This window comes from Parus major, chromosome 12, assembly GCF_001522545.3.
Source record: "Parus major isolate Abel chromosome 12, Parus_major1.1, whole genome shotgun sequence".
NCBI lineage: Eukaryota > Metazoa > Chordata > Aves > Passeriformes > Paridae > Parus > Parus major.
The window spans coordinates 8,283,608-8,307,449 of record NC_031781.1 but is presented as its reverse complement, the minus strand read 5'-3'; the positions used below and the strand labels follow the sequence as shown (position 1 = coordinate 8,307,449).

General features: G+C 38.5%; 1 protein-coding gene across 5 annotated transcripts in view; it reads left to right on the top strand.

The window, feature by feature from the left end:
- Positions 1-188: 188 nt before the first annotated feature.
- The window catches only part of DENND6A (DENN domain containing 6A), a 28,103-nt gene continuing 4,449 nt past the window's right edge, over positions 189-23,842 (top strand). The window contains exons 1-17 of one of the 5 annotated variants that reach the window (XM_015640751.3): positions 6,798-7,046; positions 9,519-9,557; positions 9,659-9,701; positions 12,397-12,509; positions 13,486-13,566; positions 13,899-14,004; positions 15,075-15,154; positions 16,577-16,639; positions 17,254-17,309; positions 17,659-17,781; positions 17,959-18,054; positions 20,038-20,132; positions 21,888-21,953; positions 22,046-22,110; positions 22,745-22,834; positions 23,505-23,558; positions 23,640-23,749. In XM_015640751.3, the coding sequence (XP_015496237.1) occupies positions 6,873-7,046; positions 9,519-9,557; positions 9,659-9,701; positions 12,397-12,509; positions 13,486-13,566; positions 13,899-14,004; positions 15,075-15,154; positions 16,577-16,639; positions 17,254-17,309; positions 17,659-17,781; positions 17,959-18,054; positions 20,038-20,132; positions 21,888-21,953; positions 22,046-22,110; positions 22,745-22,834; positions 23,505-23,558; positions 23,640-23,749 (1,454 nt within the window). In that variant the 5' untranslated portion in view covers positions 6,798-6,872. Of the gene's footprint in view, positions 2,520-6,797; positions 7,047-9,518; positions 9,558-9,658; positions 9,702-12,396; positions 12,510-13,485; positions 13,567-13,898; positions 14,005-15,074; positions 15,155-16,576; positions 16,640-17,253; positions 17,310-17,658; positions 17,782-17,958; positions 18,055-20,037; positions 20,133-21,887; positions 21,954-22,045; positions 22,111-22,744; positions 22,835-23,504; positions 23,559-23,639; positions 23,750-23,842 lie in introns of those variants that run through there. The other 4 variants (XM_033517491.1, XM_015640749.3, XM_015640750.3 and 1 more) reach the window with 4 other exon arrangements.

The following is a 23,842-nucleotide window of genomic DNA, read 5'->3' as shown; positions in this document are numbered from 1 at the left end:
GCACGGGCGGGCCCCGCCCCTCTCCGGGCGCGCGGGGAGGGGGCGGCGGGACAGGCCGAGAGGGGACAGGGAATAGGGGATAGGGGACAGGCGACAGGGGTGGTTGCTCCTCCTGGAAGGGCACGGCTGGGACGTGTAAGCGCGGGGCAGGTCGCTGAGGTGAGTGAGCCCCGGCTCCGTGCCGTCGCTTTGCCGTTGCTGTTCTCTGCTCTGGGGGGGAGAAGGCGAGCGGGGCCCGTCAGCCCTTATAAATAAGGGGGAGGGGAATGGCCTGATGTCGGGTCAGAGGAGGTTCGGGTTGGATTTTAGGACAAGGCTTTTCACCCAGGGGCTGGTCGAGCACTGGGATAGGCTCCCCAGGGAAGTGGTCATGTCTCCAAGACTGCCAGTTCACAAACCTTTTGGACAACGCTCTCAGACACACGGTGGGAGTCTTGGGGCTCCCTGTGCAGGGCCAGGAGTTGGACTCGATGGTCTGATTCCAGCTCAGAATATTCTGTGATTGTGTGAAAGTGCGGAGCTCAGAGGAGGGGCTGGGGTGACATGTTCTTAGCAGAGGTTGCATGAGAAACTTCAGGAGTCTCCTGAGCATCCTCCTGCTTTCCCCGTGCGTGTCTGGTCGTTTTATGATTCCAGATTAAAAACCTAGGGAGCCGCAGTGTGGTTTGGTGTGTCCTGAGGCGGGAGGAATGCTGGCCATGTTTGCCATGTCTCGTTGCAGGTTGGCAGCTGGAGCAGAGGGACTCTTGGAGCAGTGACTGCAGGGACAGGACTGAGATGGTGTCTTCCTTCAGTACTGCATGGAGCATCATCCAAGGTCGTATTTATGCCCGTTTTCTAGAAGCCGAGGAAAGGTCACTTGTCAAGGTCATATGGTAGGCTAGTACTGAACGAGTCTGTCCAGTCCAAATACATTTTAAATTCCGTCATTCCCTGTAAAGCAAACAAGTGGAAATTGTTGATATAGGATAGATGTTGGGGTCATGCCAGCACTATAATTACCCTGTGACAGGGTGTTAGGATTAGGGATATGGGAGATGGCAGAAAGAGCTGGCAGCTGTGGAGGACAGGAGTGGAGGTGGGCCAGGCACTTCAGCAGTGGATGAGGGAAAAGCAGCGATCAAGATAAGGCAGTGCAGTGTATGAGACAAAGCGTGATTGGTGCATTCTTAATTGTAGCACAGTAAAGTCTCAGGGCTGTCTTTTTTTTTTTTTTTAACCTTTGTTTTTGACTGCACTGTGATTTGGGGAAGGGAGATTAATTCATAACAGATTAGTTTTCTTCAAACAATCCAGTGGGAAAAAGACAGCAAAACCATGCTGTAGCATCTGTGTTTGAAACAGAGAAATGAAGTCCAAGATTAAAGACAAGTCTGATTTTGTGAAGACAGAACCAAATAACTGATAGGTGAAACCTTTAGAACTGTTTATCCATAGTTTTAATTCTCCTGACAGGGAAAAAAATATAACTGGCACATCACTTCATGGCTTTCATCAGCTTATGAGATTGTACTGCTCTGATAAATATAATTATCATTTGCTTTTGCTAATCTTTTTAATAAGTGGAAATTCAGTGTGGCTGTTGCTTACAGCACATAATGTGCCATAACTAATCAAAGGGAGAAGAAAAGGTATAAAAAGGAAGTGGAGAAAGTGAGAATAAATTTAGGTCCATTAGGAGTTACATTTCAGGTAATTAGTTGCAAAAGTAGAAATAATTGAGAGCGCTTTGGAACTGCAAAGTGTAAAAAGTGGGGACAAGGGGTACTACAGGTGTTGGAATGAAAAGAATGTTTTTAAGAGCATTTTTTTTATATTTTTGTGGGCATGTTTAATAGAAGAAGGAGACTGAAAGTAAAATTACAGATTAAAAAGATCCATTATCATCTATAGGACCTACTAGAATGATAATATAACTGTGTCATTTAAACAGCAAGCCACTGGCATATTATGTTTTCCTGAATCCTTCTTCATCTCCTGGAGAAATCCCACTCTGACAGTCTCATGGGGAAGCAATGGTATGTGCCAGCTGCCTTTCTAGATCTCTTTGGCACTGCCAAATGGCTCATGTAACAACTGAGCTGTACCCACTGCTCGTCGAGGACATTAATTTGACCCACCCTTCTCTGCATGAGTGCCAGCTCTCATTTGAGCTGCGTGGGTGTAGTTATCCCTCAGGCTTTTTAACTCCTGTTTCAAATTGCCTGATGAGTTCAGAAGTTATCAGGGACAGATTCATAGGCTAAGATAAAAATACAGAAAGCAGTGGTATTCTGAAATGAGGATACAGCTATTGTATGGATATTTTGTGAGGTGTCTGCTGCTTACCAGAAAGTGTCCATCCCAGAACTGTGGAAAGCAACAGGTGGATGAGGAGTTGGGTGTGAAGTGCTCGGCCGCCGTGCTGTGCTCAGAGGAGGAGGAGCAGGAGGAGGAGGGAGGAAGTGTCAGCTCCTGCTTCTTTTCTGCAAACGTCGTCACACAGCTGAAGCAGACAGAACACCTCGCAGCCATGTTAGGTAAGGGCAGCAGGAGCACACTGTGTCCATCCTTTTTCTGGGCAGGAAGTCCATGAAAATGTTATGATAGCCATCATAGCTGAGGGCAGAAAGAGCCTGCTCCATAGCCATCTTGGATAAGGGAAAGGGAGCTGAGGGGACTGTCACTCTTACATTTGTCCCCTAAAGAGCTGGTGTCTGTTTCAAGAGGATGAAATGCAGCTGAGATAGTTCATGTGCATACCTGAAAAACATCTGGATTTTGGCTTGAGTGTGTCGAAGTCTTAATGACATGATGAAAAATGAGATTTTTTGCTGAAGGAAGCCTATGGTGAATTCTGTGCTAACTGTAACTGACTCAGAAGGAAAAACATCAAGCAGTATTATAGGCAACTCGGTGCCAGATTATTGACTACTGTGCAGAGATGATCTAAAAGGCTTCCAAATAATTAATACGTATCAGACTGAGTTTTCAGTGCAGAGGTATGAGCCAGTTGCTTAGATGCTGCTTCCAGAGAAATTGTTAATTTGAAATGACTGAGGCATGCTGCATAGCAAAAGTTCAGTTTCTAATGTAAAAATTAAGATACAAACTGATAATGAAAGCAGAATAAACTGGTAAGGAGAAAGTTGGAGATGCAGTTTTCTACTGAGTTCTCATTCCTGAAACTCATTCTTCAACAATTTATCCAATCAGTTTTGTAGTGATTTTTAGAAATACAGCAAGTTCCATGTATAATTGCCCTACCACATTTAAAATTTGACATTCTAAGATGGCATTTATTGCTGTATAGAGCAGTATGGAAATGTAAAGCAAAGTTTGAACTGTTACTTACATCCTTACATATCCTTTTCAAAACAAACTTGCCTCAAAAGTAGCTTCTTAAAGATTCTGAACCAAGCAGTCAAAAGGTAAGGAACTGTTTCAGAGATGTTTTCTTTAGTGTTAAAAAGATGGATTCTAATTATCATCCCAGATTCAGTGAAGGGGTTACACTTTGTTATTTTACTGCTATTATTGTTCTTTAGTTTCAGAATTATTTTCTGTTTGTGACCTTTTAACTCTCTGACTGGTTATGTAAAGAACAATTGCATTATCTTTCAGCATTAATTTTGAAAAAATAAGCAACTCTGACAGTTTAATTCTCTTTTGTCAGGTAGGTTCTCCATTTATTCCATTTTCTTTCAGGTCCTTCCCTGCTCCTCTTTCTGATTTGCAATAAAAAAAAAAAAAAAGACATTTTATATACAAATGAGTGTCTTACCAACATAACATTTACATTAATGTAATATATGTAGTAAGCATATACTGAATGCACTATCCAATTTACATTATGTAACAAATATGAATGTTTATTCAGTGATTTAAAATATATTATTTATTATGTGTTGTATATCCTATCTGTTTATACATACAATGTATACTGCATAGTATGTTGATAATACATGTATTTGGTATATATACATAAGTGTGATTAAAGTGCATATCATTAATACATGTTATGCTAATATCTAATTTTACATGCCATGTTTTTTCATTTCAAATCAGGCAAGCTGAAATATCTGGCATTTTCATTGCTTTATCATTTTAGCGGAACATAGTCATCATGTGACCAGCTCTTATTTACTTTTCTATTAATATATCAATTTAACAGTTAATATTAATATTGACTTTTTGAAATGTTTGATGTTTTCTGGGTCTGTTTGGAAAATTGAAAAGATATTTTAAAAATAATTATTACTTTTTTGTGTGTGTTTATTTAACTGAATGTATTTATTAGACCAACTCTCATTTTCAGATACAAATAAAATGTGTTTTAAACTGAAATCTCGAGGCGGGGGATGGAGGGGAAGGTGAGATGAGCAGATGATATTTATGCAGTTCTTTGGTGTTACTCTGTGGATGTGAGCAGTCTGCACAGTCACTCCCTGCTGAAGCTGATGGAACCTGGCCAGCCAGCAGCCAACACAACATTTGCTGGTACCTGATAGAAACCGTCCTGCACAGAGACGCAGGACAGAGCCATGGAGATCACAGCTGTAGGAGCAAGATAGGGCATGGAAGAAAGCAAGGCAGGCTCAAACACTGAACAGTTGTGGATCTTTAGAACCCAGCTGTCCCACGTAGGTATTCTCATTTTTATTCCAGCAACTGACAACATCACAGGGCATGCTTTTTCTAGAAATCTCTTATGTCCAAACCGTTCCAGATATTAACAGATGGCTGTATTTCTGCAAAACAAGGCAGAGGTCCTGGAGATTTGTAAAGGTATACTCCATATACAGAACCCTAGTGTTTTATGAGGCTTTACTACAAATTGTAGCAAAATGCTCTCGGTTAGGCTCCAAACTCTGAAGTCTGTCTTTTGTCCTGTATTGATACTTCCTGAAGAAGAAAGCAATCTCAGATGTTTCTAAATGTTACAATACATGCAGAAATATTTTTCTTTCTCAACTGAAGAAGATAATCACATTTTATCAGAACTAAAATGTATTTAAAAAGTGAAAATCTTTCTGAAGCAGTCTTTCCCTAGTTATTGGGAATATCTCCAGTAGGTAAGAATCCTTTCACCTGTACTTTTTTATCAGAGATTGCGTGTCTATTCTCTTAACTTTCTCCGCCCAAAAGATTATTTGTTAAGCATTCAGTGGAATTAATTTAATGTTTAGTAAAATAAGCGGAGCGTATCAGTCTTATTAATTACTTTATTCTTATTATTTCACATAGATACATTTTCTTATTCACATGACACCTTAAAAATAGGGGCCAGCAAAAACTAGAAGGACATGCATGATGATAATAGTTAAAACTTTCAGTTTGTCCATGACAGCAAGAATATAAACAAGGGAAGGCTTATAAGAAGCAGTGGCATAGAATCTTTTCTTAAACCAAGTGATAAAAGCTTTTGGCCAGACCATTTCAGTTCTTAAATGGAAACAGCAAATGAAATGCCACTTAGACTCATTGAGCCGAGTTGAACTTGATTAAGCTCAGTCTAAGTAATGTATTTTTGTGGAGAGTAATCTTATACAGAATTCAGGAGTTAACTACCTGAAAAATCTGTGAGTCTTGCATGGTACCACTGTAAAAATACCTGAAGCAGCTGGAGACAGCGAGAACCTTCCCATAGAGCCCTGCCTGAGGCTGCACACTGCAGAACCCCATTCCTATCTCAGTTTATACCTAACACTCACTTTGCTGCTAATGGTTTATGTAACTGAAGGCCGGTATATCTCAAATTATTACCATGATAATTTTGTGTGTTATTTTGTCTGATTTATATGTTTGTTCGTCTTTTGTCTAGAAAATTAGACCAATGATCAAAGCATACTTTAATTTCTAGCAGTTTGCTTTTGATAGATAAACAAATGTTGTTAATGGGCATTAAGGAAACTGCATCTAACGAGTCATACATTTTCTTTTAAGTACGTATAGATGTATTATCTTGGTTTTAATATTTGCAACTCCTGTTCTGGAGAAAAAATAGCAGGTAGTGATTCAGGTAGCAGCCCATCTACACCTCCTGCTGCTGAAGTTCTAGTAGCAGTGAATCACAAGTCTAGTGTGAAAAGTTAAGAGGTTAGGAGTTTGGAGGGTTGCATGCATTGTACTTTCTTTTTCTATTTTTTTTTTCTCTTTTTTTTTCCTTAAATAAAGTAGCTATTTAGCACTTTTAACTCAACAAAATGTTTCATAATGAAATATAAATAGCTGTTGGACTATGCTAAAAGAATATTTGAAAGGTCTTACATTATTAAAGAGCTTGGGCTTTGGCTAAGGCACTAAAAGAGGGTTTAAGAGATTTGGATGCTTTTTTTATTATCCCAGTTTCCTGTGAGGGTGAAGCTGTCCAGCCATCAACCAGAGGGGTATTTCCACCTCCCTCCTGTTCCGTGTTCAGCGGTGCACAGGACACGACGGAGACACGCCTTTTAATTACTTGGCGGTCCCGTCGGCCCCCAGCAGGTGCTGTCACTGACATGTTAAAGAGGAAAAGAAACTGACTAATCCGTTGCCTGCAGAGCTGCCCTCGCGAGCACCCCGCTAAGCACCGGTGTGCCGGGCTCCCCGGGGCCGGGCGCGGTGCCTGCAGCCCCGGCAGAGGAGCCGCTTTCCCGGGCCGCGGAGCTCCGCCCGCCCGCCCGCTGCCCGTTCGGAGGGGCCGCGCCGAGCGCACCGCAGCGCTTCCCTGGCGGGCCGCGCGGGGGCGCTCCCTGCCCACCGCTGCTACCTCCCCCCGGCTCCCGCACAAATGGTTTGGCCTCCCCTCTGTGCCCGCTTGGCCCCTCCCACTCCGAGCGGCTCCGGAGGGGGGGCGGAGCCACGCGCGTCACCTGACTCCGCGCGGCGGGGCCGGGGTCGTGGCCGGGGCCATGTCGCGCCGGGAGCGGGACCCAGAGCCTGGCGGAGCTGAGGCGGCTGCGGAGGATGCGGAGGCGGAGAGTCCCGACCAGTGCCTGTCGCTGCTGCCGTGGGACCGCTTTTCAGCCTGGCTGCACTGCGTGTGCGTGGTGGGCTTCGACCTGGAGCTGGGCCAGGCCGTGGAGGTACGTGCAGCGGCGGGCGGCTGGCACCGCTCGCCCCGCGGCCTGCGGACTGCGGTAGGGCCCCGCCGGAATCGGGCGCTTCCTCTGGCCCCGATGTTGCACAGGGGCGGGGGAAGCTCGGCCGTGTTTGAGGAAACGTGGTTGTGCGGAGCCCCAGAGCGGCGAGCGGGGCAGCGCCCTGGGGAACCGGCTCGGCTGTCCCGGGTGGGGCTAGTGGTTTTCGGGCAGTTCTTCTCATGGTGCTGCTTGTGCTGTCAGTGAGCGCTTTTAAATGGTTTGCATCGCGTCCCGAGATTTGTATAAAGTACATTGTCGGCTTTCTTTGCATACAAATAGCGCTGATTTCTATGGTATCTAGGTGTTAAAAAGTGTGATAATAAGGAGAATGTGAATGGTGTTCATAATTCTCCAGGTCACTGAGGTGTGCGGAAAGGTTCTCTACGAGTTTGAAGCGTTTTCTTTCAGCCCGAGCTGGATACCGGCCTGAAGCAGTGTCACAGCTACGGCTGCGACTCCCAGCTGTGCCCTCTGTGCAGCAGAAAGGGACAGCTGTGGCACTGCCTGGGGAATGCGGGGACAGCTGTGGAACTGCCTGGGGAATGCGGGGACAGCTGTGGCACTGCCTGGGGAATGCACGGGCAGGGACAGCTGTGGCACTGCTTGGGGAATGCACGGGCAGGGACAGCTGTGGCACTGCTTGGGGAATGCACAGGGAGCTCACGGTTCTGGGAAATGGAAGAATTACCGTTCAGATTAGTTTCGCATCCTGTTTCACCCTGTTCGCCATGTGACTGTGCAGTAAACTCTTGGTCTTCAGGTAAAGTGTCTTTTCTTTGTCTTGCCTTAAAGGGGTGCCAGCATAAATGCATGGTGGACTGGCCTAAAATTCAACCAATCCAGCTATTATAACATGTAAAATACATAACTGTTGGCCACAGAGAAATACAGATAAAACCCTAGCATGCTGTGCTAATTATCTGAGTTCTCTTCCCTTGATGTTACAAGCTGGGATTAACAACAAAGACGAGTGTTTCTGTATAACCTGTGACTTGGGCAGCTGTTGTGCTCAGTGGCTAAGGGAAGCACAGCCTCTGTCTTGGCTGCAGACTCCTCAGCTGACAGTCACGTTAACTTGACACGAGCATAAAATGAGTGCATAAAATGAGACTTAGAATGTCTACAGCATTTAGGCCTGGTTTTTTTGTTTTTTGTTTTTTTTTTTTTCCAGTGGTTAACTGCAGGAAGAATAATTAGCTCCGTTTTATATAGGAGTTCTGGGAACAAACACCTGCTAGTGAGGAGAATTGAGTATGAGTTCAAGTCTGTATGCCAATCTTCTGACTTAATGTGGATAATTTCAGCATCATTCAGCTACTGAAGGAGTTACATTTAGTGTACAGCTGCTTAGCATAAGATAGCAAAGGAAAGTATTAAGAGTTGGAAAAGAGATGGTGATAGGTTCACTTCATGCAGAATGCCAGTATTCGACTTGTATCTGCTTTCAGCTTCAGTTGTGCTAATAATGTCTTACACAGCTGGACATCATTTGATAGAATACTGAGGGGAAAAAAAAATGCACTGGAGATTTTAGCTCTTTGACTAGGTAGGTCCCATCTTTGGAAGCCTTGAAACCTTCTTTGAAACATAATCCTGGAATTTGTTTTCCTCTGCTTATAAACTAGCCACCCATTTCAGGAGTTTTGGAGTGGGTTGTTTTGAGGACCTTTTTAGGTGAAATTTAGGTGTCTGAGGTTTGTCCTCTTTCCTGTATATTCTATTCCTACTTGCTTGCATAATCACTGATTTCATACATCTTTTCTTTTTTGAAATAATTATGCTTCCGCATCTTATGTTGTGTTGCATTGTTTTTGATTTCTGTGCTGTGAAAACTTACTACATCATCTATTTTTTTTTTCTGTAAGTACAAAAACCCACGACTTTGAGTTTATTCCTTGAACTTTCACAATTGTCATTAAGGATTAGTGTTCATCCTCAAAGAGGTGGTAATAATGTAGATTGTGTTTTGTGGTTGAATTTTGGTTACTACAGCCTAACTTTTGATTGCAACAGCTTTCAGGCAATAATGTGTGTTTGCTTTAAATGTAATCATCTATTGCATTTTGCATGTACAAGTTAAATCTAAAAGATGTATTCTTGTCCTTCTTTGAGACCTTTTGCACCAAAAATCTCAAGTATCTCAAGCACTAAAATCTCTGAACATATATTCTGAATATACCTTTTTAAATGAACGTGTGTGGTCTCTAACTGGCATTCAAAATAGCTTGTAAAGATGGGTGATCAAGAAAGCTTAAAAGATATGAAGATAAGAACTAAGACATTAATAACTAACAATTGAAAATGTCTTAAAGCTAGGAAGGTGTTTGAGGGTTGTATTGTTAAAATATTTGATGGAAATTTACTGCTTATACCTAGCTTATTTTCAAATAACATAATACTGTTTGTTTTCTCTAGGTGATATATCCTCCACATTCCAAACTCACAGATAAAGAGGTAAGTCATATTTGCTGTATATCATTTGGTGTTAGCTTAGGAAATATATAAATATATCTCAGGAAATATAACAGCTCTCTTTTCTTTTCCCTATCCTTTAGAAAACCAATATTTGCTATTTGTCTTTTCCAGATTCTAATTCGGGTAAGTGCTTTCTTCACTCTGTAGTCATCTGTTGTTGGACTAAACTATATTAAAAAAGAATTTGGCAGGATGTATTCTGAGCTTTAGATCAAATACATATTTATACATCTTAATTAATATTGCAATACAGAAATGTTGCAGCTAAGGTTAAATATAAAACTGCAACTGTCTGCATTGCAGCAAGGTCTGAGGATTCTTCTCTGATTTATGTAAGTGTGTAATACCTTCCAGATGACATTTGTGCAGACGTTTGAGAATACTTGGCAAGTAAACAATGAGCATCTTAATCTCGCTCTTTAAACAATAGTGCTGTCACTGTAGAGAGAGTAGGCACAGAATATGAAGGATTTAATACAGCAAATGGAAGTAAACGGAATCCTCTTCTCATAAAGGACTAAATGTATATTTTCTAAGTTCATAACAGAGAAACTGACTTTTAAATTGAAAAGCATTTAGAAAGAAGAGTTGTGAAGGAAAAACCTCAGCTATCTTCCCCATTCTTCCTGTGCCTGTAGCTGTGTGTGGTCCTGCTTGTTAAATCATTCTTGAATGTAAACTTCTGCTCATCTGCTGCCAAAGAGAAATTGGGACATGTGGCTGATGGGCTGGACCACCTGCAAAAAGAAATGGCAGAAGTTCAGACACTTCCTTTCACATTTATTTCTATACAAAAGTCGAAACATGTAAGACCAGCATTGTGCCTGTATCTGCATTGACTTTTGGATGCTCTGCAGTATGACAGATCAGATGGGGGGGGGGGGTGATGCAGATGTGTGCTTTTAATGTGTGTGAGCTTTCTCTTATGTAATTTTATGAAGTATTTTGGCTAGTTTTTCCCTTTTGTCTTAATGTTTCTAAAATTAAGATATTTTCTCTGTTCTTGCTATTTTGTATGCCAATAGAAGCTCAGCTTCTTTCTGCTACTGAAATATGAGTTAACTGTATCTTCTAATTACTCTTGTTCTTAATGGTTATAAATATCTTCAGACTTTAAAAGGTATCTTGAAAGTACAAAATCATGTCTTGAAGACAAAGGTAGCTTTCTTTAAAATTTTTTGGTGTATTTTTTCAAATAAGAGTGTAATAAAATTGTGTTAGGCAGAATAGGTATATTTAAGGAGGTTTCACTTTCAGCTGGGAAAAATTACACTTTCTTGCTTTTTATAATGTCCCTATTAAGAACTGTTGGTTCTTGATGATTCTTGGTAGGCTTAAGTTTCAAATGATGTAGAGGGAATAACCTGTGTAAAACCTGCCCTCCACAAGGCTGTAAGTGTATCTTATGTGTTAGGATTTATTTTTTCATCATAGGCCTTAACAGAAAAAGAAAAGCTTTATGTAATATAGCAGTGAAGGAAGTTACTAGCTTGCAGCTAAATTCGAGGTTAGTCCATCCCAGGTTTTCATGGCTCAAAAGGTTAATTCAGCTTTCTTCTCTTATTATTACAAAGATCCACTATTCCAATACTTGTGGCTGTGAATTTAGAGGAGAAAATTGATTTAATCAGCTAGTAGATCACAATGCTTGTTGTGGTTTTAAAGCTGGATTTTGCAGTACAGTTCTCTTTAAAAGAATGCTTTTTCCTACTCTGCATGGATAATTGAAGAAGAATACACATTTACTGATCTCTTCTGGAAGAACTTGTTAAATAAGAAGACATATTCTGAATGATATTTAAGCATATTAATGATTAAGGGTAATTTAGATCTTCTATGTGTAGGTTTTCATAATAGTTTATGAGGGGTTTTTTCCTTTCCATGAAGGGAATGAGCTTTGAAAAGTTGAAGCAAATATTTAGTGCTGTGTTACTGACATGTGCTGTGTTTTTTCTTATCATTTCATCCGTATTGCTGAGCACTTGTTACCTATTTGAATTCAGTGGTCCCATCACACCATGTTTCGCTACTTTTGGTTTTGTCAGGGTGCATTTAGGGTTTCTGACTGCAATTTTGAGGGATTCTGAGACTCAGACGTGGGTGCTCTGGGCATGTCAGTGTTACTCTGCACAGCCAGTGCATCTGACTGAGGGGCTGGGCTGTCTGTGATTGATGTAGCAGAATGTGTGTGACTGAAAGAGAAGATGAAATGGAATTTTCAAGTCTCGTGAAACAGTTCCCTGGAGAATTAGTTACATTTTTCTTTAAGAAATTCATTTTGATAGAAATGAAGGAAAACTTCTCTCCTTGGGGGTATTACTGGGAATAATCTACTCAATTTCACTCTGTTTTCAGCAATTAGCTTTGCAGCTTTGAAAATGATGAATCGTATACTTGCCTCTGGATTTACAGATCAGCATAATGCACTTCTACAGTGTGATTTGTATGAACTGTATGGTGTCAAAAAAAAAGGCAATGTGCAGCCATGTAGCAGAGGAATGATGTGGCTAAAATGATCAAAACTTTACAGGCATACCAATGAAATGGGTAATTCCAATAGGAGAACAGCCATTTGACCTGTCTGACGACATTTGTGGCAGTGACTTCTTTTTCCTTGTTGCAGACAGTATATTTACTGTTGCCAAGGATGCCAAAACTTTCACTTATAAAATTATAAATACATAAATGTTCACAAGAGCAGTGCAAGATAAATGAACCAAAACTCTGATGCTTCTTTGGCTGTAAGCAAGTGCTCATGTTAAACAAGGCTCAGACTCAGAATAGTGTCTGTTTGCTGTTTATCTCTTCTTCCATATAGGTTGTCTTGGAGACACACAATTTTGTTTTAGATTTCGACGGTCTCCTGGAAGGAAAGTCTCATTGTGTTGTTTTCCAGACCAATTGGATAGAGATCTACCAGTTTACTTAAAGGTTGGAAATGAGAAAAAATAAAGTTAAATTTCTTTTGGGTAATGTTAATTTGTGGGTCTTCACCTTTAAATGTAATGTTCGAAAAGAAAAATCTCTGAACTGGATGTCCTGAAAGTCAAAACTCATGTCTGTTGTAACATGTTACTGTAATTATAATAATAATTAGCTTAATTAACTATTCATTGTTTTATTAGTATAGATTTTGGATTACAAGGAATTAAATTGAAGCCCAGATCTCTTTCGTTATTGACTAGAAACTTGTAAATCAGATTGTAAGAACCATTACTGTTATGGAAATATGAAGTGCTTTACAACTAAATTTTAAAAATTCCAAGCAACTTGGGCTGTCTCAGTTTCCACCCTTGACTTTTTGAAGATAGAGCAGTTACCTAAAAAAGGTAGTGACCAAAAGTTGTTCTCATCATGTCCATAGAGAACATTGAGGCCTCTGGGAGCCTGATTCTCAAACTCAGTCTAGTCCTCTTTATGTGGCAAGTACTTGAATTCCAGTTTGTAGGAAGGATATAGTTGATGTCTAGTCTTTGAAATGTGAGAGCCTACTTCCTTAGTATTCCAAGAATCTTTCGTAAAACTAATACATTGAAAAACTAGGTTTTATCTCTTCAAGTCAGGGCTTTAATGTTTTTAACTACTAAAATCTTTTTAATGCTCTTTGCAGAATTATAAAAGTTGATTTATTCCTTAAGAAATTATTTCTGGTTTTGGTTTCACAATGTGTCAGGGGAATGTAGATATAAAAATAGCAAAGCCAGAAGCACAACTGTTTCCCCATATTTTCTCTATGAAATACTTACGAAAAAGGATAATGCTAATAAATACAGTAATCCTTTTAGTTTATTGTATCTAATCAACTTTGAAGCTCACAGGGGAATAGGCTTTTAAATTGTATGTTGAATGCTTCAAAAAGCAGGGCAGTAACAGGTGGTTGTGTTGAATTATTTCCTTTCTTTTGCAGAAAGATTCAGCATATTACTATGGCTATGTTTATTTCAGACAAGTTCGAGACAAATCATTAAAAAGAGGCTATTTCCAGAAGGTAATTTTAGTTCTTTTAGGAAAATATTAATTTGGAAATTAAATTGACTTAATTAAATTAATCAGTGACTGCAGATGAGCAGGAAAACTCCCTTGCTCTCTAACTAAATTAGTTATTAATTTATAGTAATTGGTCTAATTTTACATTAGTTATGCTATGTTCCAGCTCTGCTGTCAGGAGAGATAGTTCTTGTTTTAAAAACAAAAAGTCAGGAAGTTTTGGGAGTTTTTTTTTTGCAGTTTGCCTGTAGTCAGATGTGTGGGAAAAGTCCCACGTGGTTGTCTGAGGGAAAGTGTTGACTTGAAATTCTGATTTGTTACTCTTTATTCCAGTCGCTGGTCCTCATCAGCAAGCTGCCTTATGTCCATCTCTTTCGTACCATGCTTAAGCAAATAGCACCAGAATACTTTGAAAAAAGTGAAGCTTTCCTGGAAGCAGGTACTGGTCCTATTATGTTCTTCCAGAAAAATAAACAACACTGTCATGTTCTAGTTTGTGGTTTTGTCTCCTTGCAGGGTAGAGGGTTGGAATTTTACCAAACTGGCTTGACTTCTAGATCATTGAACAGAGCTAATTGAATTCTGGATCTTCCTTGGGAGAGTTGGAGGTCCCTCCTGAAACCCATCCAGGGTTGTATGTGTTTCAGGACCAGCTGTTGAGCACAAGGAGCTGATGGCAGTCCTTAGTTTGCACTCTTCACAGCCCAAGTCCTTTTGGGCAGTCTGACAACTTTTGCTAAGCAACTGTACAAATGTTATCTTGCTTGAGGTTTGGTTTTTTTGTGTGTGTAATTTGTTTGTTTTTTGACCAAATGGAAAAAGCAACAGAGCAGCACTGGTAACAGATGCCTCAGCCTTACTGCAGAGCTCAAAGAGCTGGAGAAGGACAAATACAAAAGTTATTTGCTCTTTGCCTGGAAGAGCTCTGTTTTGTGTACTGTGCCTGCCCCGTACACCTTTCATGTTTTTTGTGTTTTCACTGAGCAACTATTTGTTTAAACCATGGAAGAGCTGCATTTTTCAATCACCTGTTTTCTTGAGAGGTTGTATTATGAGCAAAATAAGCTCTGCAGAAACTATGAGTATTATGTATTATATTCATAATTGTTTACAAGAAAGTGCTGGGAAGCTTTCTAGCCAAGCTACAGACCAACTCTTTACTTAACTGCTGGTGTTTATTGGTTCTGCAGAAGCCAATATACATAAATGGAAGTGTTCTTTTCAATTTTTTTAGTATGTACTTTTATGGTTTCTCAGTTAACATTTCTTCAACCAGTTGTAAGTCTCATTGCTACAAAAAGTGGAAGACCAGAGAACATTGTTTTCTTGAAATGAAAGTCTTTGTAGTTCTAATGGAATAATATATGATATCTAAAAGGCTGTAAAACTTGTTCAGTGTGATTGAGAGACAAGTAGAACTGCTGTGGACTATTAGCACCAATTTAAAGTTGCCGTGTGCACTCTGGGATCATAGTTTATAGCTTGCAGAAACTTGTATCTTTCTTTCAGTTTGTAATGACATTGATCGTTGGCCACCACCAGTTCCAGGGAAAGTTCTGCAGTTGCCTATTATGGGTGTCATAATGAAGGTAAAGACTTCTGCACTTGTTCTTCTCTGAGAGGATTTTCCCCATCTTTCACTTTACAGTTCTCACTGCCTTGTGCCTTGTTTTTATTGTCCTGTTGTTCCAAACAGGAGTAGATGTTTACAACACTCAGAGTGAAGGTCTGGGAGATTTTGATTAGGTGTTTTGATTGGAGGGAGGAGGGGAGGATCTTTTATTGTGCTTAGGTTAATATTTAATTTTACTAGCTACTAAAAAGTGATGTTTCAGTACAACTACTAATTGCAGTGTCTGTATTATCCCTCTGGAATTTGAATTCTAGGAGGCTTTAGTGCTAATTATATTTGTCAAATCAAACATAAAGTAGCAATTGAAAATATTGAGAGTTAAATTCCAGTCAAACAAATTAAATATATTGATGAAAATAATTTTAATTCCTGAAAGTTGATGAGTAAAAATCTTTTTTGTCCCACAGACCAGAAATAATTGCTTGTGCTGTTTGTTTTTCAATGGCAGTGAAATATGTCTGAAGAAAGCTATTAAAAAAGTTGTATCTAGTCCATAGGGAAGAACTGTAGAGTTTAAACAGTGATTAAAAACTGGGCCTCTGGGAGTCATATTAATTTTATAATCCATATGAAATGCAATTAAATGGATTTGATGAAATCTCAGGTTACAGCCAGAAGTACCTTCTCAGCAGATACTCTCAAGTTTATGGAAAGACATGTATGCATCACCAGGGAGAGAAAGACATTTCTGAAACTGTTCTAAAAGCAGAAATTTAATAAAACAGTGCTGGGTGATGAGGAGCATCGGATATGTCTAGGCCTGCATTTATCTCATCAATAATTCTTACTCATGAGAATTGAAATTGTGTTCCTAAACTGAGTTAAGCCGTAATTACTGCCCAGTGATATTGTCCCTGGTTTTTTACACTGCTTGGGTCTTAAGTGTTGTGTGTAAATGACATCCATTTGTGCATACCAGCTTTTCCAGTATGATTAAATTTGTAGTACTCAAGACTTACTGATGCAAACTGTGAGGACAGAGAAGTGTACTTAAGTTCACACTATTTGGATTCTGTCTCTCTCGCCAGAACATCTTGATGTTTTAGGAGAGCATGTTTTCTAAAAGTAATTCTGTACCATCTTAAACCCCCAAGATCTTTTTTCAAATCATTCTTTCTGACATTTAGAGGTACTTTTATTGAAATTACAGTAACAGTTTTGACTTTACTAATGGTCTCTTTTTAAACTGGAGTATTGTTTTCATATTCTGTTACTCAATTTGCAGTTGGAAATTCTGTAGATGGAAGTTCAGTAAAGTAAATAAGCATCATGCCACAGTATATCCTCTCAAAGTATTACAGATTGTCTCTAAGTCAGCATTTTAAGTGTCTGCTGGATTCAATACAAGGGAAAATAAATCTTTCTTTTTCTTTCCAAGTTGCGGATTCCAACATATCGTGACAAGCCTGGAACAACATCGATAGTACAGAATATGCACCAGGTAGTGATTAGATACTGATACTGTATATAGCCACACATAGATAGAGATCTGCTTTCATTCTTTAAACTTGTTAGAAAAGATTGGTAGCAAAACATCATTTATTATGATAATAATGAAATACACAATCTTTGAAACTTTGAATGGAGTAGTCCAGATTTGGATTCTTCATAGATGAGATATTCTAAACCAGTTACCCTGAGCAGGGAGAGATATCCAGGTTCTGAAAGAAGATAAAGCCGACAAAATTACTAACCTGAACATCCTTTTAATATTTGGACAGTTTGGGTTTTTTTGGGGATGAATCCAGAATTAAGTCTTTAGCCATAGAAGATGTTTATAAAACAAATCTGTCTGTCTTCATATGCAGTTGTTCGAAACAGCTTCAGTATTTTGTGTATTTTCTGGACTGAAAGCCATGTGCCTGTAAGTGAGGGGGGTGTGTGTGTCTTGATCATAGAACACAAAGGTAGTTGTGGAGATAATGTACTATATACTGCTGCAGTACATAAATAGACTATATACTGTCTACTGTCTGTAAGCATTTAAGGGAAACCATTTCATTTAATACCTAGGTGGTCTGATGACTAAAAACCAAGCATTGCGATGTCTTTTAGGCAGATGCTCAGATCTCCATGGCTTTACCGACTGTTCATGAAGTAGATCTTTTCAGGTATGAGTTTGGACTGATTAATTCCTAGTTGTGAACTCCCACATGTTTTGGTTTTTTTGATTTATGACAGATCCTTAACATGTTTCATGGCTTATAAGCTAACTTTTATCGGTGCTAGTTTTAATACTCTTTTTCTGTAAAGTTTGCTGGAACACAGTTTGGACAATATACAGGCTGAAACTACAATAGATAATCAAGTTCATTAAATGTTTCATTTACAAGAGTACTTTATATTTTTCAAATTACTATTAAAATACTACCACAAACTTCTTTTTTATGCCTTTATTAACCAGTAGATATATGTATTTTATGATGTCAAATGTATTAAAATACCTTAATCTGTTTTTAGGTGTTTCTGTCCAGTGTTCTTTCACATTCAGATGCTTTGGGAGCTGGTGCTGCTGGGAGAACCACTTGTTGTGATGGCACCATCACCAGCAGAGTCTTCAGAAACTGTGTTGGCCCTTGTTAGGTAAATGTAGTAGAGCTTTCTGCCTTATGACTAAGGGAATTGGTGTAAGATTGCAGCTGACTGGACCTTATTTGATCTGAGAGTGACAAAGCATTACAAATTTTAGATTTTCTTGTGTTTTTCATGAAAGTTTGCACTGAATACATAAACCAAGCTCATCCTTCTTGTACCTTGCAGTTGTATTTCACCACTGAAGTACTGCAGTGATTTCAGGCCATACTTCACCATCCACGACAGTGAATTCAAAGAATACACAACTCGCACACAAGCCCCGTAAGTAAATCAAACTGTCTGGAGAAGATGTTGCTCAAAGCCACTTGTAACCATAAATTTGTATTAAATATGTTTAACTACTCTGGATTTCTATCATTAGAGAATTAGATTTAGACTCTTTCTTGGTAATATTTATCTTGCAGAGTGCAGTAATTAGCTGATGTAAATGTTCATTTTAGTTAGGTAGAACAACAAAGTTACAAAACAATTCCATGATTAAATTAGGCTTGAGTTTGATAGGATATTTCTCTACAGAACAAGTCAAATTGCACCTGTAATTGTTTTAATTTTTAATTAAATGCTAAACAAAGTGACTTGTAGAATTCAACATCCATAAAGCTAAGTCAGTTGGTGTCCTAGCTGAGACAATTTAAAAATCAAATATCTCTCCACTAAATTTATTATTAGGTTATTAATGTAAATAAATCAGAAATTTAACTTATTTTTTAAGAGCATGAATGTCCAAAACCAGTGATGTTTGAAACTGCTTTAAGGACACATTTTTTTCCCCCTTTATTTTTTTTTTAAATCCTGCTCTTATTTTGAGAGCATATACCTCCAGTATTTCTTAATATATGTTATTTAAATGCAACCTGATTTGGGAATGGAGTGCATATGTTAGATTCACTGATCTTTTAATAGATAAATTTCTTCTAATGTCAGAACAGGTAGAGGTTGTTGATTTGGATTTTTTGTTTGCTTTGTTGGTTTTTTTACTGTTTTTTGTACTTGTATAAAAAAACCAAAAAACTTTTGTACAAGAGACTTGTACAGAATATTCCTCTCAACAGATGTATTGCCAGAGATAGAGCAGTGGAGAAACACATAAACATTAGGAATATGTTTTAGATTGTGTTCCATGGGAATGGTTATGCAGTATGTAATTTAGTTTCTAAAAATAATTCTAGGAAGACTTTGGTTAAACTTTAGTAACCCATGTTTCAAGATTCCATCCACTCCTCTGTAGCAAAATAGAAAAGTTGGTCACTACATGGATTAGTATTTGAAATAGAGCTGAAATTGCCCTGACTTTCTTACAGAAAACAAAATAATAGAAATAGGTTTTTAGAACCACGGCTCTAAGAAGATGAAGAATCCAAATTATGCCTATTCTGTGTATTTTATTATCTTAGTAAGAGGGGAGCCCGGAGGCTTCTGGGTAGTTTACCAAAAGTGTTAAATTTTGTCTAACAAGATGATGATAACCTTTTTCTAAGATGGCAGTTTCAGTGAGACTTTTTGCTATATTCCTTTGCTGATGTTTGACTGTGAAAGGGATAGCAACCACTATATTGAAAAACATGTTTATATCTTATCATATCAGTGCTATAAATCGCAAATTTTGCAGGCCCATGCTGTAGCAGCAGCACTGAGCTCTCACTGCCTCTTGTTCCCTGTGTGCCCCTGTGCACCCCCCAAGCCAGATGCTGAGCACAGAGCAGACAGAAAAATCTGGCAGTGTGAGCTGGGGCACAGTGCTCTTAATGTGTGTGTGCTGCACCTCCTGATAACTGCTGCTTAAAGCAAGTGGGATATTAAGTGTCTCATTTTCTTAATGATATGCACATTCAAGTACTGAGAGTTTGTTATAATCAAACCTAGAAACATAGCACTTTGTCTTTCAAATATGGGTCAGATTCTTGCTCATAAAACAAAAGCAAACAAAAAACCAACACATCACAAAACCCCGAATAACAGATAATGGGCTGTTCTCACCATTGCAAGTGGGCAGAATTTTGCCAAGTCTAAGCAGATGATGTAATCTTTATTCTGCACTGTTGTTTGTACTTTAAGATGCCTCTGTCTTACTTTCTAAATTGTTGAATCTTTGATAAACATTTCTGTTCTTATGTGCAATTTGAAATGTAGCTCTTAAATACCAAAGGAAAGTAATTTCAAGTTAAGTACTTAAATTGGCCTTTTGTATCTGTTAAGGCAGAAGGTCTTGCTGTCATATTTTAAACATTGTCATTACTTTTCTAGACCATCTGTCATTCTTGGGGTGACAAATCCCTTTTTTGCTAAAACACTTCAGCACTGGCCTCACATTATCCGAATTGGAGATATCAAACTTCCAGGTAAAATAAAAGTATTTACTACAATTCTGATCAAAGAGATCTAACTGTGTGCCTGTTTATTTACAAACATATGTAATTATGTTCTGTTTATTTAGTTTAATGCTAATTAAATTTTCATGGATGTAAATCTGTCAAGTGAAGTTAGAATCTTGACTGCTCTATGTCTTGTCTTTTCAAAACTAGTATCTTAAATGCAAAAGGTAGTAATTCTCATTAGTGATAATGGTCTACATTTCACAGAGTGCTGATTTTGTATCTCTACCAATAAGGTACTAAAATGAGGCATAATATATTATTGATGTTAATTTTAGTGTGAGTAGAATGTAATAAATCAGTCACAGCCAGCACAGAACATAAGACCCCTGTGAAATGTATGTTTGAATGTTACAGTAATATAAAAAGTTGACAATATTTTGATAATATATTTCTAATCTGGCAATATTCCAGTAATCATTTATTGTTCAGTCTGCATGATTTCCTTTCGTGATTGAATAGAATTTTCATGTAATGTTTGGATAACATGTCAGTTGCCACCACTCTAACTATTGTAAGAAATTCCTGAATGTAGCTTTTTTTTGCTACAGGTTCACTGTGCTGTTCTACAGTGGGAATACATAAATATGCAATTAAGATAAAACATCATAAAATTAATTTTTGTAGAAGAATTTAATTTTAACTGCTGAGTACACTGAATTAATTAAGGATTGTGTACTGTGTTCAATATGATTAGGCAAGGTTTTGCTTTACTTTAAAATACCATGTCTGTCTATGGTCAGAATACCTGTGGAGGCGTAGGGTAGTGTGGGGAAGAGTTACTTTGCTGCTGTGTAGTTAATGTTTGGAAAGTAGAATCTTAATTAAACTATGAAAAGCCATATAAGCAGGTGGCCTTCAAATCTGATATATAGTTTCAAGTATGAAATTCTAGTTTTGATGTAGCTAAGGGAAGTGCTTAGTCAGGAAGTTCGAGAAATGTATCTGTCTGACCTGTCTTTAAAAATTTATATTTTATTTTCTTTAGGGCCAAAGAGGGGATTCTGATTATTTTTGTTGGGTTTTTTCTTCATTTTCCCCCCACTCTGCAGTTCCAAGGGTAATTTAACTGCTACAGTTTCTAAAGTCGAGCATCTAAATAGATTTAGGAGGAAGGTTCTGCTGAGGCTGCAGGATTGTGAACAGGGTTTAGGGTCTTCTGTTTGGAGCACAATAAATTGGGAAAACAAAAAGAAAAGCCCTTAGTATGGCCTATGACAAAGGAGACTTAAATTCATTTTCTTACAACACTTAATCCATGGCTACTATTTTATTTTCTTCTATACAGTTTTTAGTTATGCCAAGGTACCAAATATTTGTTCCCAAAAGCATCTATGTTAAGGGGAACAAAGAAAAATGGAATAAAAATATGAAATTAAGAAAACAATTATTCTCTGCTATATATCTGTATGTTAATTGGCTGCAGGAATTCAGAAGGTTATCTTTTGGCTGGTTTTGTTTGTAGGGGTTTTTTTTGTTTACTTTTTACTTGTTTGGGTTTTTCTTGGTTTTCAGGTATTTGTTTTTTTTATTTTCAAAAACTGAATATATATATTCACTTGTTGAAGTATATATGCTTATATGAAGTGAAAAGTCTATTTGCTGTTATTCATGTTTTTGCTGGGTGTATCTAGATTTATAATTGGATTCTTGGCAGTGTTTGTAATGTTTCTTAAAATATTAGATAGCCGTCAAGTAAGGTGGTTTTATGTGTTTTGGCAGGTGAAGTTCCAAAGCAGGTGAAAGTGAAAAAACTGAAGAACCTAAAAACTTTGGACTCCAAACCTGGTAATAACTTCAAAGTTTAATTTCCCAGTGTTTTAATTTTAAAAGGCATACCTCGTTTCTCCTTTGGCTATATCCTGCTTTTTTTTCTTTAGGTGTTTATTCCTCTTACAAGCCATACTTGAACAAAGATGAAGAAATTGTTAAGCAGTTGCAAAAGGTAATGGTGTAGGTCACTTCTTAATGGCAACTGATTTGTGTATTTTGTGTACTGTCGTACAGTGGTTTTGTATAAGGCTGCACTCTGTGTAATCAAAATAAACCTGGATTCTAGTTCCTTTGCCCCAGTTGATAACAAAATAGATGTTTTTACACCCTCATTGTAGAAGGGCTGCTGCCTTGTTAGCAGCTTCTATAATAATTTGAATGGTGGGCCTTATTAAGTTAGTTTAATAATACAGAGAATTAAATGTATTTTATCTGTTCATCTGTTGAGGTTTTCCATCCTCTGCTACCCCCACTCTGGTCTCTGGTCTAAAAGTCTCACACATGAGGTGTGTAAGAATCAGAGCTTCCAGATTTTAACTGATTTGCAAACACTTCTTTATAGAAATATTTCTTTCCTTGCATTTCTTTACATCAAAATAAAAAAAACCACAGTAATTGCAAAGACAAATATCTGTACAAAAGAACTTGATGCTATTGCTTTCCTTCCCTGGTTCAGGGTAGGAAGTGCTGTGTGTGGGAATATGGAGATTCATAATAAATATTCATAAAAAGTAAACCCACCACAACTACCTACATACTTTGGAGTAACAGACTGACTGTGTTTTGTTGTTCTGGGTTTTTTTAAGGGAGTACAACAGAAACGTCCTACAGAAGCGCAGAGTGTGATACTTCGGCGGTATTTCTTGGAATTGACAGAAAGTTTCATTATTCCATTAGTGAGTTCTTAGACTAATGGGGTTTTTACATAAGTAATAAGGAGTAGTTTTTCTGGAGTTACCCTATGTCCAGTAGCTCTCCAGTGTACCCCTGGAATGAAGCCTGGGTCCAGCACTGGGCTCGGCTGGTGGGGCACAGGTGCCTCCTGCTGTCACACTTGGCAATGGCCCCACTCCCTGTGCCTTGGACACCTTGGGCTCTGGCCATGCCTATGCTAAGCCTTGCTAGAGCAGAGATGGTCACAGCTCAGACAGTCTTCTGTGGGTTAGTTCTAACTAATGTTTGGTAAGGAACTCAGAAAAATCTCTTCCATACACTTGATACAAAGTACAGTTACTGTTCAGAATCAGCCAAGTTAGGAAGGTACCTGTGGACTGTTTCCAAGAAAAGAGTGGCTCAAGTTCAGGATATAGATATTCTATGGGTGCGTTTGCTTCCTGTCCTTTGTCTCATGTCCTTCTTGAACTTCACTGGCTTGAAGTTCTAGAGTTGGGAAATGCAGTCTGTATAAGATAAGCTCCTTGTCTTCTCATGTGGTAAATATGCACAGCCCCACCCTATACTAACACTGGGAAGAGAAAATGCTGTGGTCAGAAGCAATAAGTAAACACACATGTGGACTGTGTGTCTTTAAAACTGGTTATGCAAACAACCTTTCCTTTTCCCCAGGAACGTTATGTGGCAAGCCTAATGCCTTTGCAGAAATGCATTTCACCCTGGAAGGTAAGGAAGTATAATTTGATTGAGCTGGAAATTGGTAATTAGAGAAATGAAGATCTACTAATTTTTTTTTACTTTCCACAGAGTCCACCACAGCTGAGGCAGTTTAGCCAAGATGACTTCATGAAGACACTGGAAAAAGCAGGACCACAGCTCACCTCAGGTTTAAAGGGAGATTGGATAGGACTTTACAGGTAATTTCTTTCATCAGCATAAAAAATTATATAAATTAAACAGATCAGTAATATTAATGGTGTTTTTTCCTGAGGAAACTTACAATCAGGGTT